General features: G+C 43.3%; 1 protein-coding gene across 2 annotated transcripts in view; it reads left to right on the forward strand.

The window, feature by feature from the left end:
• Window positions 1-277: 277 nt before the first annotated feature.
• Window positions 278-14,330, forward strand: part of LOC144128653 (cell adhesion molecule Dscam1-like) — a 120,627-nt gene continuing 106,574 nt past the window's right edge. Inside the window, exon 1 of one of the 2 annotated variants that reach the window (XM_077662221.1) lies at window positions 278-1,200. In XM_077662221.1, coding sequence (XP_077518347.1) covers window positions 1,131-1,200 — 70 coding nt within the window. In that variant the 5' untranslated portion in view covers window positions 278-1,130. The remainder of the gene's footprint in view (window positions 1,201-14,330) is intronic. The other variant, XM_077662220.1, reaches the window with a different exon arrangement.

Genomic DNA, 14,330 nt, shown 5'->3' on the forward strand with positions numbered 1-14,330 from the left:
CAGAAGCAGCCCTTATGGGCAGTACACCTTTGACGAAGGCTATGCAACACATGTAGCGGTGTTTACGTGTACTGTAGAGAACTCCCATTCAGTAACTTGCCGATCTACTGTAATCCCTCATTTTCTACTTGTTTGTGGAGCACAATGCCGCACATATTTGAGTGGCGCCACGGGAAACACGCGCGCGAGCGGAGCAAGCGGTTCAGAGCGGGGTCGCTGCAATCGCACTCCGCCGCGAGGGCGAGTCGATGTAAGGTCTGGTGTCCGGGGGATGATGGCGGCAGCCGCTCAATCTGCGGAGCGCGCGCCACGGCCCGGGCTGCGGGGCAAGCGGAACGGGAGAGAGGGGCCCCGACCGAGCCTCCAACACTCACACTCGCTTTGGGCACCGACGCGCAAGGGCTGCCGCGGAAGCCCTGAATCAAGCCATTCGCCTCGTGCGCGCAGAGTTTAACAGTGCCGGAGCGCTGCTTGTTTCGCCGGCTTAATTGCAGAGGTTTAGAGAGTGTCCATCGCTTCTTTCGTGTTGCATCGATGTGACATGAACACTGTGCCGCATTGCCACGTTGTTCGCAGCTGGCAGCTATTCTGGAATTAACAACCTCGTTACTCCTTGAAGCAGAGTGTTTTCTAAAGGCCCGAAAGCCCAAGATGTCAAGCTGGTCGAAGGTTGCGAATGTTACGTGTTAGCATCGGCTTCATGACAGTGAGTCCTGTTGTGCTGTTTTGATTCAGAAGGTGTGCGTAGAATTGACGTCCAGATTTTTTTCAGTGTTTCACTGATTGCCATGACAGTTTCATAATGTACAGCGAGTGTGTTCTAGACTAAAGTAAGCCTAACCCAGCTTTATTCTCGTGAATAAAACGTGAATACCGACTGAAACTCGAATATACTTGCGTCGCACATTCTGCCAATTGGACTACACGGTGCAAGTGTGTGTGATCTCCATATTAAGTGAATGAACCGTTAGCGCCGTGAATGAAAACATGGAATCTGCTATATGTGTTGGGCCAGCGTGAGGTGTTTACCGCGTTGCAGTGCGCACACATAAACTCTTGTGGCTGTTCTGGTGTCTAGAGTCTAAAGTGAGCTCCTTTCTGGATACTCGGAAGCTCGACGTTCAAGGCAAATGGGAGCACTAATAGAACGTGGAGTAATGGCTCCTCTTCAACTCCTTCTGCTTGGCCTCTCAATAACAGGTAAGGTACTGCTTTTTGTATTGTATTTGTTTCAGTTTTCAATCTGCATGATTTGGCAGTATCTGTTCTCGCCAGTACTCACCTACGGGGCAGAAACGTGGAGGCTAACGAAAAGGGTTCCGCTCAGGTTAAGGACAACGCAACGATCTATGAAAAGAAAAATGATAGATTTAGCGTTAAGAGACCGGAAGCGGGCAGAGTGGGTGAGGGAAAAAACGCGGGTTAATGACATACTAGTCGAAATCAAAAAGAAGAAATAGGCTTGGGCAGCGCTTGTATTGCGAAGGCAAGATAACCGCTGGTCCATAAGGGTAACAAAGTGGATTCTCAGAAACGGCAAGCGTACCAGGGGGCGGCAAAAAATTACGTGGGCGGATGAGATTCAGAAGTTTGCGGGCACACAGTGAGCGCCTTTGCCTTGCAGTGGGCGTAGCCAGGCTGATGATGATGATGATGATGATGACGACGACGATGACGATGATGATGATGACGTTCTTATTACTCTAACTACTTGTCATTGTAATAAATATCTGGTATTCGATTGATATCATCCTGTCTTCGTGTCATCGAGACTTTTCCAAATGTGGAAAAGTGCTTGATATCGACTCTTGACTGTGCCCTGTCCGCTAATTTCTGAATGAACAGATGAATGGCGAGAATACATTAAAGCCATGTTCAAGGTTGCTTTTTCTATTAGAAAAGCGGGTTCTTATAAAGCGCGTAGAAAACGGCAGTCGTAAGAGCCAGTCTGTTTTGACTTGCCCATTTAGGCTGCAGCATAAAGGAGTATTTTTTGAACATGCCGTGTACAACAGCAGAATATTTATTCAGCTTGCATTGATTACAAAAGAGCTTCCACCTAACAAGTAAACTCAATTCATTTGTCTCAGAAACATTGCTTCCACAAAGAAGTAAATGTTCAGTACTTTATTTGCGCTGGCATGTAGGTAAATGTTATTATTCTTTTAGTCAGTCGAGCGAGGTATCAGCACTTAAAACTTTGCAACCAATGTAGACATGAAAAGGGGTTACTTAAGCGTAATGGAACTTCAAAGAGAACGCTCTTTGCAAAGAATCCCATTGAAATGCAAAACAATTTTCATGCGATATTGAAAACTAGGTATGTGTTCTCTTTGATTGGGTGCAGTGTTTTTTTCTTTTTTTAATCTATCAGGGTAAAGACATCACGCCCTTGTTTTGGGGCAGTCGTATAAATGCTTACCAAAACGTCATTCTACTATATGTTATCGGTATGTTCTGAAATTCTAATGCATCAAGAAATAATCGGAACGCAGCCGTGGCTGCTGGGTTCGAACCCGGGACTCCGGCTCATTAGAACGCACGACTACTGAAGCGGAGTTCCTGGCTTAAAACCCTGACGCGGCGGTTGAGTTCCGATGGAGGCGAAACGCCAAAAAGCGCCTACGTTATGTGATAAATACCGACGTTAAAGATCCCCAGCTGGTATAAATTATTCCGGAGCCCTCCACTAGGCACCTCTTTCTGTTTCATCTTTCACACCCACCTTCCTCTGTTCTTTTACGGTGGGGTTGGGGTGACCATCGAGATGTGAGACAAATACTGCGCCATTTCATTTCCCCAAAAACCAATTTTTTTTTTACCATCAGCTAAAAACGGCACAAGGTTTGATGTTCGGGGGCGTAAAATGAACAGGTCGAGATATCTTGGTGAAAAATTGGCATAAAAGCGTGGTATATATTAACTTCGCTTTGTAATGAGCGAAAGTGGGACAGTAACTATGCTGCACTTAACGTGCAGGAATCTTGTGACCACTATAAAACGGAAGAATGCTCTCAGCCAAAATGTACAAGAGACTGCTGCTTTTTATTCCTTCACTTATTTGGTGCTTGCCGATTGATGTCTCCCTAAGCCCAAACAAACCGTTGAGCCGAATGCCCATATTAAATAAAGACTTTTTGAATGAAGTGCCTATAATGCACAGCTTTAGTCTAATGGAATTACTTGAACAGGTTAACAGGCAAAATAAACTAACTAAAGCTCGATGCTTTTAATGAACTTTCGTCGTATGCCTGTGCATTAATTTCTCGTGGAATATTGTTTTTGTTTTACGAACAATGCCTCGTCTTCCTTACAAGTGAGTCTGAATTAGTACGCGAATATTGAAAAAGCATTGTTTGCTCCTTTTGAATAGAATGTCGACAGTGTTATAGCTGCCCGTCTATTTAGAAACAGTCGTAAGTTGTAACTGTTTCGGCATCTTTCAAGCAAGCGATGAAAATATATGGTGCGCATTTTGAAAGAAATATGTTTTATTAGAAAATAGAACAAGCATTGAACTTCAATCGGTCATGAGCAAAACAATGCAGAATTGCTTGTGAGCATTTCTCGGCTCCGTTACATGATAAGTTTACATGTTCTTTCACAGCCCGAAAAAATCTGCACAGAGACGTGATACCACAAAACAATACCGAAGTGCTCTAAGACTACACTTTAATGAATGTTTTCATATTTTTACTTCGTTGACCTTTGCGTCAACTGAAAGTTTATGCGCCTGACAACAGCTGTGACAATAGGGGCCGAAGAGAATATATTACTTTAAAATCGGCCTCTTACAAAATAACGTCTGTCTGTAGGCGTTGTGCTCCGGGATATCGTTTGATGTGCCAAGCAGGAAGGAAGCTGCGTTATAAAATATTACTAAAGCGCCATTCTAAGTGGAAATAAGCACTGGTTGTTTAAGACATATATAATGGTTCACGGAAATGAACGCGTGTTGCGCAACATGTAGCTTCGCCCGAAAATCGAGGGGGGGGGGGGGGGGGGGGACTAGAAGGCAGAAGGCCCTGCGACTGGGAGTTCACTTGGCTCTTGTTGGCTAGGTTTTTTTGTTTGGCGACGTTACGTACTGAGCGAGTACTATTTGGTTGCTCTCTTGAGGTATTTGGGACCATAAATCCTGACGCCGCTCGCATCGTCAATATCGACGCTACATTCTAGGCGGACGTGTTTCAGTGTTTTGCAGTAAGAAGATATACACGCTCAAGTAATCAAACCATATCAGTTTCTTTAGAAAACCTTATTCCTAATAGATTCAACACACCCACTTTACTTCTGCCGATTTTGAGATTTCGGCTTTTTCTATATCATACACATACCGGGAGGCCTATGTCGCGAAATTCCGTAAATACCGAAGTTATAAAAATTGCACAAAATAAATCGTGCATCAGCAGAAAATATCCGCACATAACTTTAGCACTCACATTTTTGCAATGATGTGATTTACATCGATTACTACGCCTTTGCAAGTGTTAATCAAGAAATCATCCTTAGTATATCTTGCAACCAGCATATAAAGTCAGCATTTAAACAAAAGAATACGTTGGCGTGTAAACAGGCGCCCAGTGCTTTTGGGTTTGATAATAAATCGTTTCACGGGTGGGTCGCTCATCTAGTTTCCTTCATGGAATTAGTTCCTCACTTTCTCTAAATCATTTTTGCCTTTGAATTGTGAATTAACCAAACAAAAGTTGCTAAATGCGATTGCAGATATCCCACGCAGCCTATGTTGAAACGGTCTCTGCAAGCAATAATAATCTGACTCTAGAAAAATATGCACTGCAAATGCTACATTCAGCTCCTGTCGCTGGACGTCCCTAATGACTAAGCGTTTTAAGAGTGCGTTTTCTCATGTTAGGGACCAAAGCAACTAAAATAAAAAGTATCAAGCACTTGTGTGCTTGAGCTCTAGAGCTATTAAGGAAGACATTCCTCGAAAAAAAAAAACAAGATATGGAGCGAAGCCAATTTCATAGGTGGGCTGTTTTTTCCTTCCTTTCATGGCATAGTTTTTTGTTACTTCATCAGTCAAGTTTTCTTTGTTTTTTCGCTGGATAAATAGCCATTGCGCCGCAATTTTTCCTCCGTGGAGCTTGTATTACGTGCACAATCCCTCACCTAACGCCAAGTGGGAGGATTCAACAAGAAGTATGGCGGCTTCCGAAAGACATTAGGAAATCGTTTCCAATGTTTTTCTTCTCTTCTACTTCTCACCGACTTCTAGCGTTTAACTAGAATTTTATGCCTTTGGAAGCATTTTGCTTCCAACCATACTAACTGATTTCGTGAGCGCCTTTAAAATACTTCGTTCTCAGTTTCTAATTTTCAACACGATCAGGCACCTTTCGAGCAGTTTCAGTCTTATGATTTGCTCTTTTGCATGTGTAGGCTGAAACCTCATCCAGACATTTTTGAGCCTTTCCTTACTCTTAATAATCTACAAACTTCTGTGCGGCACGTTTTGCGCTGCTCAAACTTTCACGCTCAGCCGTGTCTGTCTGGAAGTTTCCGGAAAAGGCCAATTTGGGGAGAATCCGCATGGCGTACTCCCCGCATCTCAAAATTCTGTTCTTTTCACACCCTTAACGCTGTTTGTGCGCTTTCCGCAATTTTCAAGATATATAAAGTTCCCTGAAGTTATTTGCAGCTGCACATTTCTTGCTGTTCTCGCGTTTGTAACATACTTGGAAAAAAACGATCTTACTTCGTTGTCATCGTCTCGGGAAGAAAAAAGGGAAAGCTTTCAGCCAAGCAGGTAACTCGCTTCCACGTGCTTCTCTCTCTCTTCATGTTTATGCGCATGCTTGGCAAAGGCTGGAACTGAGTTTTGGAAGCAGGTTACACCTCGCTTTCTTCTATGGTTCTCCTCAAGTCTTTGCCTTCATAAAAAGTGCCGTTAGAGACAACCTTGCAAGGGAAACCCACTACACAAGCGACGATGTTTGTCCAAGCAGCGTTTACTGTTTTTGTTTTATGCATGCAAATAAAGTCGATTAAGAATCAACGGGCTCTCTCATCACAGTAGTCGCTCGCTTTTTCTCATATCTTTATAATGACAACAGCAATAGGCTTCGCAAGCCACAGCGTTAGAGAATGCACATCACCACAGCATTCGCAACGTTCTATTTCACTATTTGCTGGCAACTAAAGCAAGTTTATCGGAGGCGCTGAAAATTCCATAGCTAAAGCGCAACTAACGGGACGTAGAAGAAGGACACAGGCAGAGACACAACACAGCGCTGTACGCTTCTTCTAGAGCTTCTTCTACGTCCCGTTCGTTGCGCTGTAGTTATGGAATATAGAAACCAACTCGCCCAACAACTTACCTTGCTAAATATTCAACACCCGCAAGTGAATTGAAACTACTTAACTCCTCTCCGATCGCTAACGCCGTCATTTTTCAATTAAAAATTTTTAACTTCTTTATAATTTCTAAATCCTAACAAAAGCATCACCCCCATGAACACAGCCTTCATGTTTTACCTCTCCTATACGAAAGCAAATATCGTTAACTTTATTCATGCTCTTTTAAATTTCTCATGCCGATTGTATTCTTAAAGGTAGGTTACTGAAATCACTTCATTTTCAGCACGTATTGATCACAGCTACAGGGTCGGCTCATGGGGCAACTACAGCATTTTGGAGCGGGCTTCCTCAAACTGAAAAAGTAACTGGTGCTAAGGCTGCTTTTCGAACTGCTTCAACCGACTTGTTTTCATAAAACAGCCTGTCACAATTTGCACCACATTTTACGTCACGTTTTGCTCTATCGTTCCACACATGGCTCGCGTAAAGCGTCGCTGTGCATGGTTATGTGATCCGTGGCTCAACTAACACAAGGAAGTGTGAATTTTCAACTGGTTGTGGTAGCGGGTGTCTAGCTTTTTTTTTTGCAAAAAAAAGCTTAGTTCTGATCCTAGCCCGCAGTTCTCCATGCCTGTTCGTCTCACAGGTGCTGCCAAGATTTTTTATGGCATGGTTTCAACGGACATAGATAAAAGGCCAAAATAAAGGTTATTACAGAAAAACTTCCGAAATGCATGGAATGAAAACAAGCAGCTCGAAACGTGGTAGCACGCCATCTTTAACTCTCAGAAATAAATAAATAGAATTCTTGCCAACACGTATAAAAGCAATGAAAAGAAATAAACAACAGAGACAAAGCGATATTTTTGCACAGAAAAAAAAGCAAGCAAAGAAACGTAAAAAAAAAGCCTTTGCATGCCCGTCGTTTTTCTTGTCACTTCTGCTTTTCCTTTCCCCAAACCGTACGACGGAGTACAAAATGTCGTGCTCCACTAACTTCCGATGATATTCACTTTGTTAATGCTGCTAAGTATCCTCTAAAGTGTCCTCGTACCCGGTACTTTTCTTGTGACCACACACCTTTCAAACAAACTGAGCCGCAGCGGTGCCTAAGTGGGTAGAGCGTTAGGCTGATGACCCGGCGGGTTGGATCGCGGCAGCGGCGGTCGCTCGTCGGTGGAGGAAAAATGCTACGAACCCGTGTATAGTGCGATGTCAGCACACGTTAAAGAACATCAGGTGGTCGCAATTATCCGGAGTCCTCCTCTACGGCGTCCCTCATAGCCCGAGTTGCTTTGGGCTGGCTGTTGACCCCCCCACCCCCCCAAAAAAAAACAGTAGAAATACTTGTGCTAAATTCAAAATTATTTTTTTTTTACTTTTCTTGCATAACATTGGGCCGCTCTGTAAGCTTCTCACTAGTCTGAAGGTACCCAAATAAATGCATAAAATTGAAGTAATGCCTGAAACGTTGGAATATAGTGTTAATAAACCCATTTCTCTGCCTCCTAAATCACAGCATGGGCCGGCCAATGAAGCGAAAGCGAGGTATGATTCGTGGAAAAAACAAAGGCCATGAAATGCTCTTGAGCCATTGAGAAGTAAACACCGCGGTGCAATAAACGAGTCCGTTTGTGGTATGTCTCACAGTCGCAGTATAGACACCAGCACCGACCAGGAGTGACATTATGCAAAGTGCACGTATATTAAAAAGGCAAAATGTAGGCATCAACACTGGTCATTTGCAACCAAGCGTGGAGGCAGGGCTCAGTACAGCCCAGCAACGACTGCGGCTGCTGACGGAGATCTCGGTCCGTAAGGGAACCAATATTTTCTTATTAGGTGCGCCGGCTGACGGGTCGACGCGTGTGCCCACGAAGCGTCCTAGATGGACGCAGCCACAGGGCGCTCTCCAGCAAGGCTGAGGGGAAGAAGGAGCAAAGGAAAAGTAACGGCACGGCCTCAACAATAAGGACGAACCGCGGCGGGCTGGGGACACCGGGGAGGCACTCGCACATGGAGGACCGCAGCCAAGCAGATGCAGAGCCGCCTATCGGTCTTACTTACGCTTGCCTTCCCGCTGGGGCGGGATGCGCGCAGAAAACGCGCGGAAGAACGCAAAAGCTGGGGTATCCATTTCCGTCTGTGTGCCTCTTATTTTATCTTGTTGGCAACGCTGTGCTCGATGCGGCAAGCCTAGACAGTGCTCTGTCCACTGTTATGGGGCACAGAGGCGTCAAGCGGATAAACAGAGCTGCGAGTAATCCCTGTTAGCTTGTTTACACCGTGGGGCAATAAACTATCGGCCAGCGATGTGAGCACTCACAACATCATTGCTGATTCCACAAAATTTCTTGGACCTCGATTGACTTAGCTATCAGCAGGAAAGCCCTGACTCACGCTCTGGGCACCGCTCTCAGCAACCTTGATGTTCGCTGACAGTTGACACTTAATGCTTAGTTTTTCTCTCATAATGCATCAGTGGGGTAGCAGCCTTCATAACTTTCGGGTTGCTGTTTTCTCTGCCTTTTTGTTTTTCTGATGAGAGCATAAAGCATGCAAAGCGTTTAGAGAAGTCATCATTGTCAATTCCACTTGCGTGAAACAGAAAAGTCCGGGATACTTTTTTTCTTCGTGTACACGGTTCAAATCTCATATACGCAAGCTCAATTCAAGACCGTCGATTACGGTGGTGTTATATTTGCGGGAAATGAGATCAGGAATAATCATTCATTTTGAAGTTCTTAGCGCCTTGACCACTCTCATCATTAGTCGACCTAATCCCTGCTTCGTCATATGAAGAATAATCATCGGCCACAACTTTTGTTCTTTGCTAGTCGATTTGAGTAAAAAAAATAATCCTGTCTGTTGCCGGAGTACATGCTGTCAACATCAAGATCGCGGAAGTACTTTTTTTGCTGAGACAATCGTTTCACAAGAACATTACCTCCCACGCGATTATCAAGCGGTACTTTTTTCTTAAGTTGAACAAATACTACCTTCTTGAGAGGCGTTGAAAATTTTTACGCTTAAACAGACGAGAAAATTGTTTCTGTGGCTGAAGGCCTGCTCCAAAAAATGAAAAAAGCACGATTTTTCAACAAGCAGGAAGGTACCAATGATAAGCAGGATCGCAAGAAAGTAGCTGTCATCCCTTACATTCATCATACATCCCACAACCTAAAGAAAATAGGAAAACGAGCTGGCGTTGAAGTTGTATTTTCAGCACCCGTAAAACTGTCTATGCTTTGCAAAAAGGCCAATCCGTGCGGTATCCATGAGAAAAAAAGATGCGTAATAGACCATCAGAAACAATTTGTCACTTGTGAGGAGGGTGTTGTCTATCGCGTACCGTTGTCTTGTGGCCATGAGTATATTGGGCAAACAGGGAGATGTGTGAATAACAGGTTAAAAGAACATGACTACAATGTTAATGAAAACAAATCGGACCACCTAAGCCAACACTGTCGTCACTGCAAGGTCGAGTCTGAGAAACGAGACCGTCCAAATTCGTGCATGCCACTTTTTAAGAAGAGCCAAATCATAACTCGCCACAATGTTAAGATTGTTCGAGAGATTATTGAGGCTCGTAGTATTTCGCATGCAGGTAACAAGTGTGTGAGCGTGGCATCAGTGGCACTGTCAGCGAAAGCGCTCTTCTATCTAGATCGATGGCAACCAGCGAAAGGCTGACTTATCAATCTTTTTTTTTGTTTTTCGTTCCTCGTTGTGGCTATGTAATTATGCGTAGCGACAGCAAGAAATAAACAGTTGATAGTTAGCGCTCGTGTCGTTCTGTGTCTCTCCTTTGTGTCCTGTTTTGTTACGCGCAGCTCTATTTTCAAAGATCACCAACTCGCCCAACAAGCAACACTTCCGGACGAGAAAGCTCAAATTATAACTGTTACGCAGAGTGATGAAAGTGAGACGAACGCAAAGAGGGTGGCTACCGTAAGTAACTGCCAAATTTTGTTAATATGCACAAAGTTTTACATCTGATTTTTCCGGCAGTAGTTATTGAAACACCAGGTGCAACCTCATTGTCGTCCGACAAAGTCCTCGGTGTCCACATTGGCGTGCAGAGCATATCATCCCGAGAAGATAAGACTGAAGGTGCTAATATCCTGAGAGGCAAGTAAAGCCACAAGACGCAAAGGCGAACCACGATAGCGGAACCCCGGGCTTCTGAGCTTAATTTCAAAGGCAAACATAGTGGATGTGGGCGTTCAGTCAGTGACACAGTCTCACAGATGCCGAAAACTTTATTGGTAGTAGAACGCTTCTCCGCCTTAGTCATCAGTGATGTCGTGAGATGGCGCTTGATCTGACCACCTAGAGCTGAAATTTGCAGCATTTTCCTTTGCCGCTTAGTAATTTGTTCGCTCAATTTGGACAAAAAACTCCGTCTCTCTATATTTCTATAAATATTGACGAGGAATGCAGAGAAAATATCGAACAGAAATGATCCAGCGACGTGATTAATGATCGGCCCCAAGAAGAAAGTCCGATTTCAAAGCCGTTTTGTTATATTTTTCATTCTTTGAACAGAATCATTTCAACGAACACATTGGTTGTAATTACAGCCAGCAACATGTTCGGCAATTTCAGAAATACTAAAAGCCGTCTGGCAAATATACAGGAAAGAAACATAGAGGCACTCTGTATTAAAAAATCACAACTTTTTAGCCACTCTTCGTGAACGCGTTGGATTCTTCATGAAGATTATTATTTTCGTATGCTGTGCTGGAAACCTTTATATTCTTTGGGGTCCTTCAACCTATTCCTCATAGAGCCAATATATTTGGAACGGTGCGTTCATTTCGGGAAATGTAATTCGGTTGTTCTTGCTTGATTAGAGCCAGGTTTTTGTATATATATAAAGCAACCTTCGATTCAAGTCTCTTCATTTTTTCTTCTTCAGTTTCGCCAGGCGAGTTTTAGAGGCACTCACTTCAAGTCGGGAGAAAAATGGATTTAATTTCCTCCGCGGCAATCGTGTCGCCTACTTTTGCCCCACGAGCACCTTTTGGCTTCTTATCTTTTCTGTGCCCGCAGTAATCCGAACAGCTGCTCAAAGACGTGGAGTAATAAATTTGGCGAAGGGTGGAGCGGCGGATATTCGACGGCCATCGTGGACGAAGCCAAAAGAGCGGCAGCTACGAGGAACTTTGTCGAGTAATGGAGAGATCACCGGACCTGCTAGCGCAAGATTGGGGAGGCTTTAGACCTTTAGGTGTGGGATTTGGGAAGAGACGGATTGGCGACAGAATTTATGTTTCGTTTTTGGCTTTTTTTCAGCGATGCCTTCGAACTATAATATTGCTATGGCACGCTCGGGATGTTCATTCATATCTGTTCTTGAATCCACAGTGCGCCCTTTTCTGCAGTCCACAGTGGTAAATGCGTCTAAGCTGAAGACGGCTAACGAGTTTCGTAGTCGGGGGTAGACTACTAATGCACCCAGAAAAGAGCTATTATTAACTCAAGAATTGAAAGTTGTGATTATATCATTACAGCGTACTGAGTTCAAGAGAATTTCTGCTGCTGCCGTTTTCTATATGAGTTTTTATGTTATTTCTCACAGCTACTTAGTGCCCACCCCCCTTATGCAATGCGCCACCCGGGGATTTTAAGGAATTGAAAACCAAAACAAGGCTGAATATTGTTTCACTTTTTAATTTTGTAGTTGCTTTTGTGCCTTCTTTGATATGCTGTCCCGAAGTATTATTGCCGAAATCGATTGAGACATGTTCTAGAAAAATTGCTTCATGAACCACCGCGGCTGTGGATTTTCGGGGAAACGCTCGAACAGAAGCCGTTTTTCTCCATAACGGCTTTATACCAGGATATATTCCTTACAGAGCAGATTTTTTCACTGCTGCTTTCTCTATTTTTACCCGTTTGTTTTTTTACAGTCGAAGGAACGCAGTGCAGTTGAAAAAATTTCGAAATTTCTGAATTTTTACAATTACTGTATGAAATTTCATTCATACTCCAGAGATGTCAACACGCACTGCATCTCAAGAATTTTAAACCACAATTTGAGCTTCGTGAAAACAATTTTCAGAATGTCTCGACCAGTAGCATGTCACGAGGACCACAATGAATGTTAATCCAGCATTCTGCCATATTTTCTCAGCTCTACAACTTTTCCTGAAAATTCAGAAGAAATACATTAGGAGACCATTTCCTGTAGATGTAACAATCTACATATTTTATGAGAGTAGTAAAGGAATATCTCTATTACACTGAAAAAAATAATATAAGTATATCAAGAAGAAAAAATTTTGCTCAATGCAGCATCCTTCTTAATGCTACAATAAAGACGAGGAATGATGATGTATGGGTCAGAAGTTAAATCTTCTTCTGGGCAGAAAGCGTTCAGCAAATACTGACACGCAACTTCTACAGTAGAATCTTCTTTTAGCCGCCGTGGTGGCTCAGTGATTACGATGCTCAGCTCCTAATCCGAAAGAGGTGGGTTTGATCCCGGCCGCGGCAGTCGTATTTCGATGGAGGCGAAATGCTACAGGCCCGAGTACTGCGCTATATCAGTGCATGTTAAACAACACCAGGTGGTCGAAATTATCCGGGACCCTCCACTACGGTGTCCCTTATAGCCAGAGTCGCTTTGGGATGTTAAGCCACATAAACGAAACCAAATCAGACTCCTGCTCTACGTTTTCTCAACATATGACCCAGTATTCGTGCGTTGACACCCTGCTTTATTTCACTTTACTTAATGTCACATACACACACCAACTCGTATCACGGGTCTCGTGAACTTTGTGACTATTATTTTTATGCCTCCTATCTACTTGCTCTAAATGTATACGTATCTGCATGGTGGCGGACTTTTGCACATGGGTTCAGTCTCTCCTGTTCACGAAGAAGATCGCGATAAACGCTGAAATTATGGCTGATGTGAGACAAGCAGGAAGACGCGCTGAACTACTAGAAAAAAACACTTGAAGGGGCTTTGCTTTTCCATTCAAGTAAACTTGCAAGCAGTTTACGAGCGCTTCGCGCAGAAATTCCTATTGATGCGTGTGCGAGCTTCTTCAGAAAACAACAGGCGTTCAAGATAAGCCCCCCAAAATTATTTTCCTGGTGGCTGTAACGGCAAGAAGAAAAGCGGAATTTGAAAAAAACAGCGCGAAAACGGGGATGTCAGGAGAAGAAGACACATGTAAAGATAGTGCCGTCCTTGTAATGAAGAAAGTAGTTCTGTAAAAAAATATAGGTGGAAGCAAGAGTAACGCTTAGAGGTGCATTTGCTTTGTTTGCGCGGCGCGAATGTAGTAGCCAGTATGCGACGCTCTTAAACTGCCTCTGCGAACAAGGGTTTGTGTCAGATCACTGCCATTCTCCCGTTTGCGTTTGTCTCCGGTACCAATACTCTTCATAGAGCTACGTGCTAGGCTATTTCCCAGCACGGCAGGAACTCTCGCGTTTATTGCACAAATAATATGTCTGTGTTGCTTCCATGTAAAGGACACATATTCTTCCTTTTATTTCTGAGCTAAGAATAGTTGGGTGTTCTGGCGGGAATTGCAAACTTTTCTTTGCATTTCGGAGTGCTCAATAAAGATTTCAAAAATGAAATTTGAATAGTGAGATTGGTAAAAATTGATGGGTATACAGAAATTATGGCATACAAATTATATATAACAATTTTAAAATTTATGGTGCACAAACTGTTATTAACATCCAAGTATAAAGGACGTGTTGAAGAAATATAAACAAATCAATGCTAGTTAGACCTAATATTATTTTTTTAAAAGTTGCTTCTGCCAATGGCACTACGTACAGCACGCAGATAAATATATGCATGATATTCCGGGCACCCAACTATTTTGTCAAATGTAAAAACGCACGTAATGCTTGACATTGTTTTCAGGAAGCTACAATTGTTTGCATTTCTCACTGCGCTTAAAGCTGAGTAAACGTACTGGGTAAAATATACCTCTCCTTTTCTGTTCATGTAAATAAAAAAGGATATATTA

Source organism: Amblyomma americanum, chromosome 4, assembly GCF_052857255.1.
Source record: "Amblyomma americanum isolate KBUSLIRL-KWMA chromosome 4, ASM5285725v1, whole genome shotgun sequence".
NCBI lineage: Eukaryota > Metazoa > Arthropoda > Arachnida > Ixodida > Ixodidae > Amblyomma > Amblyomma americanum.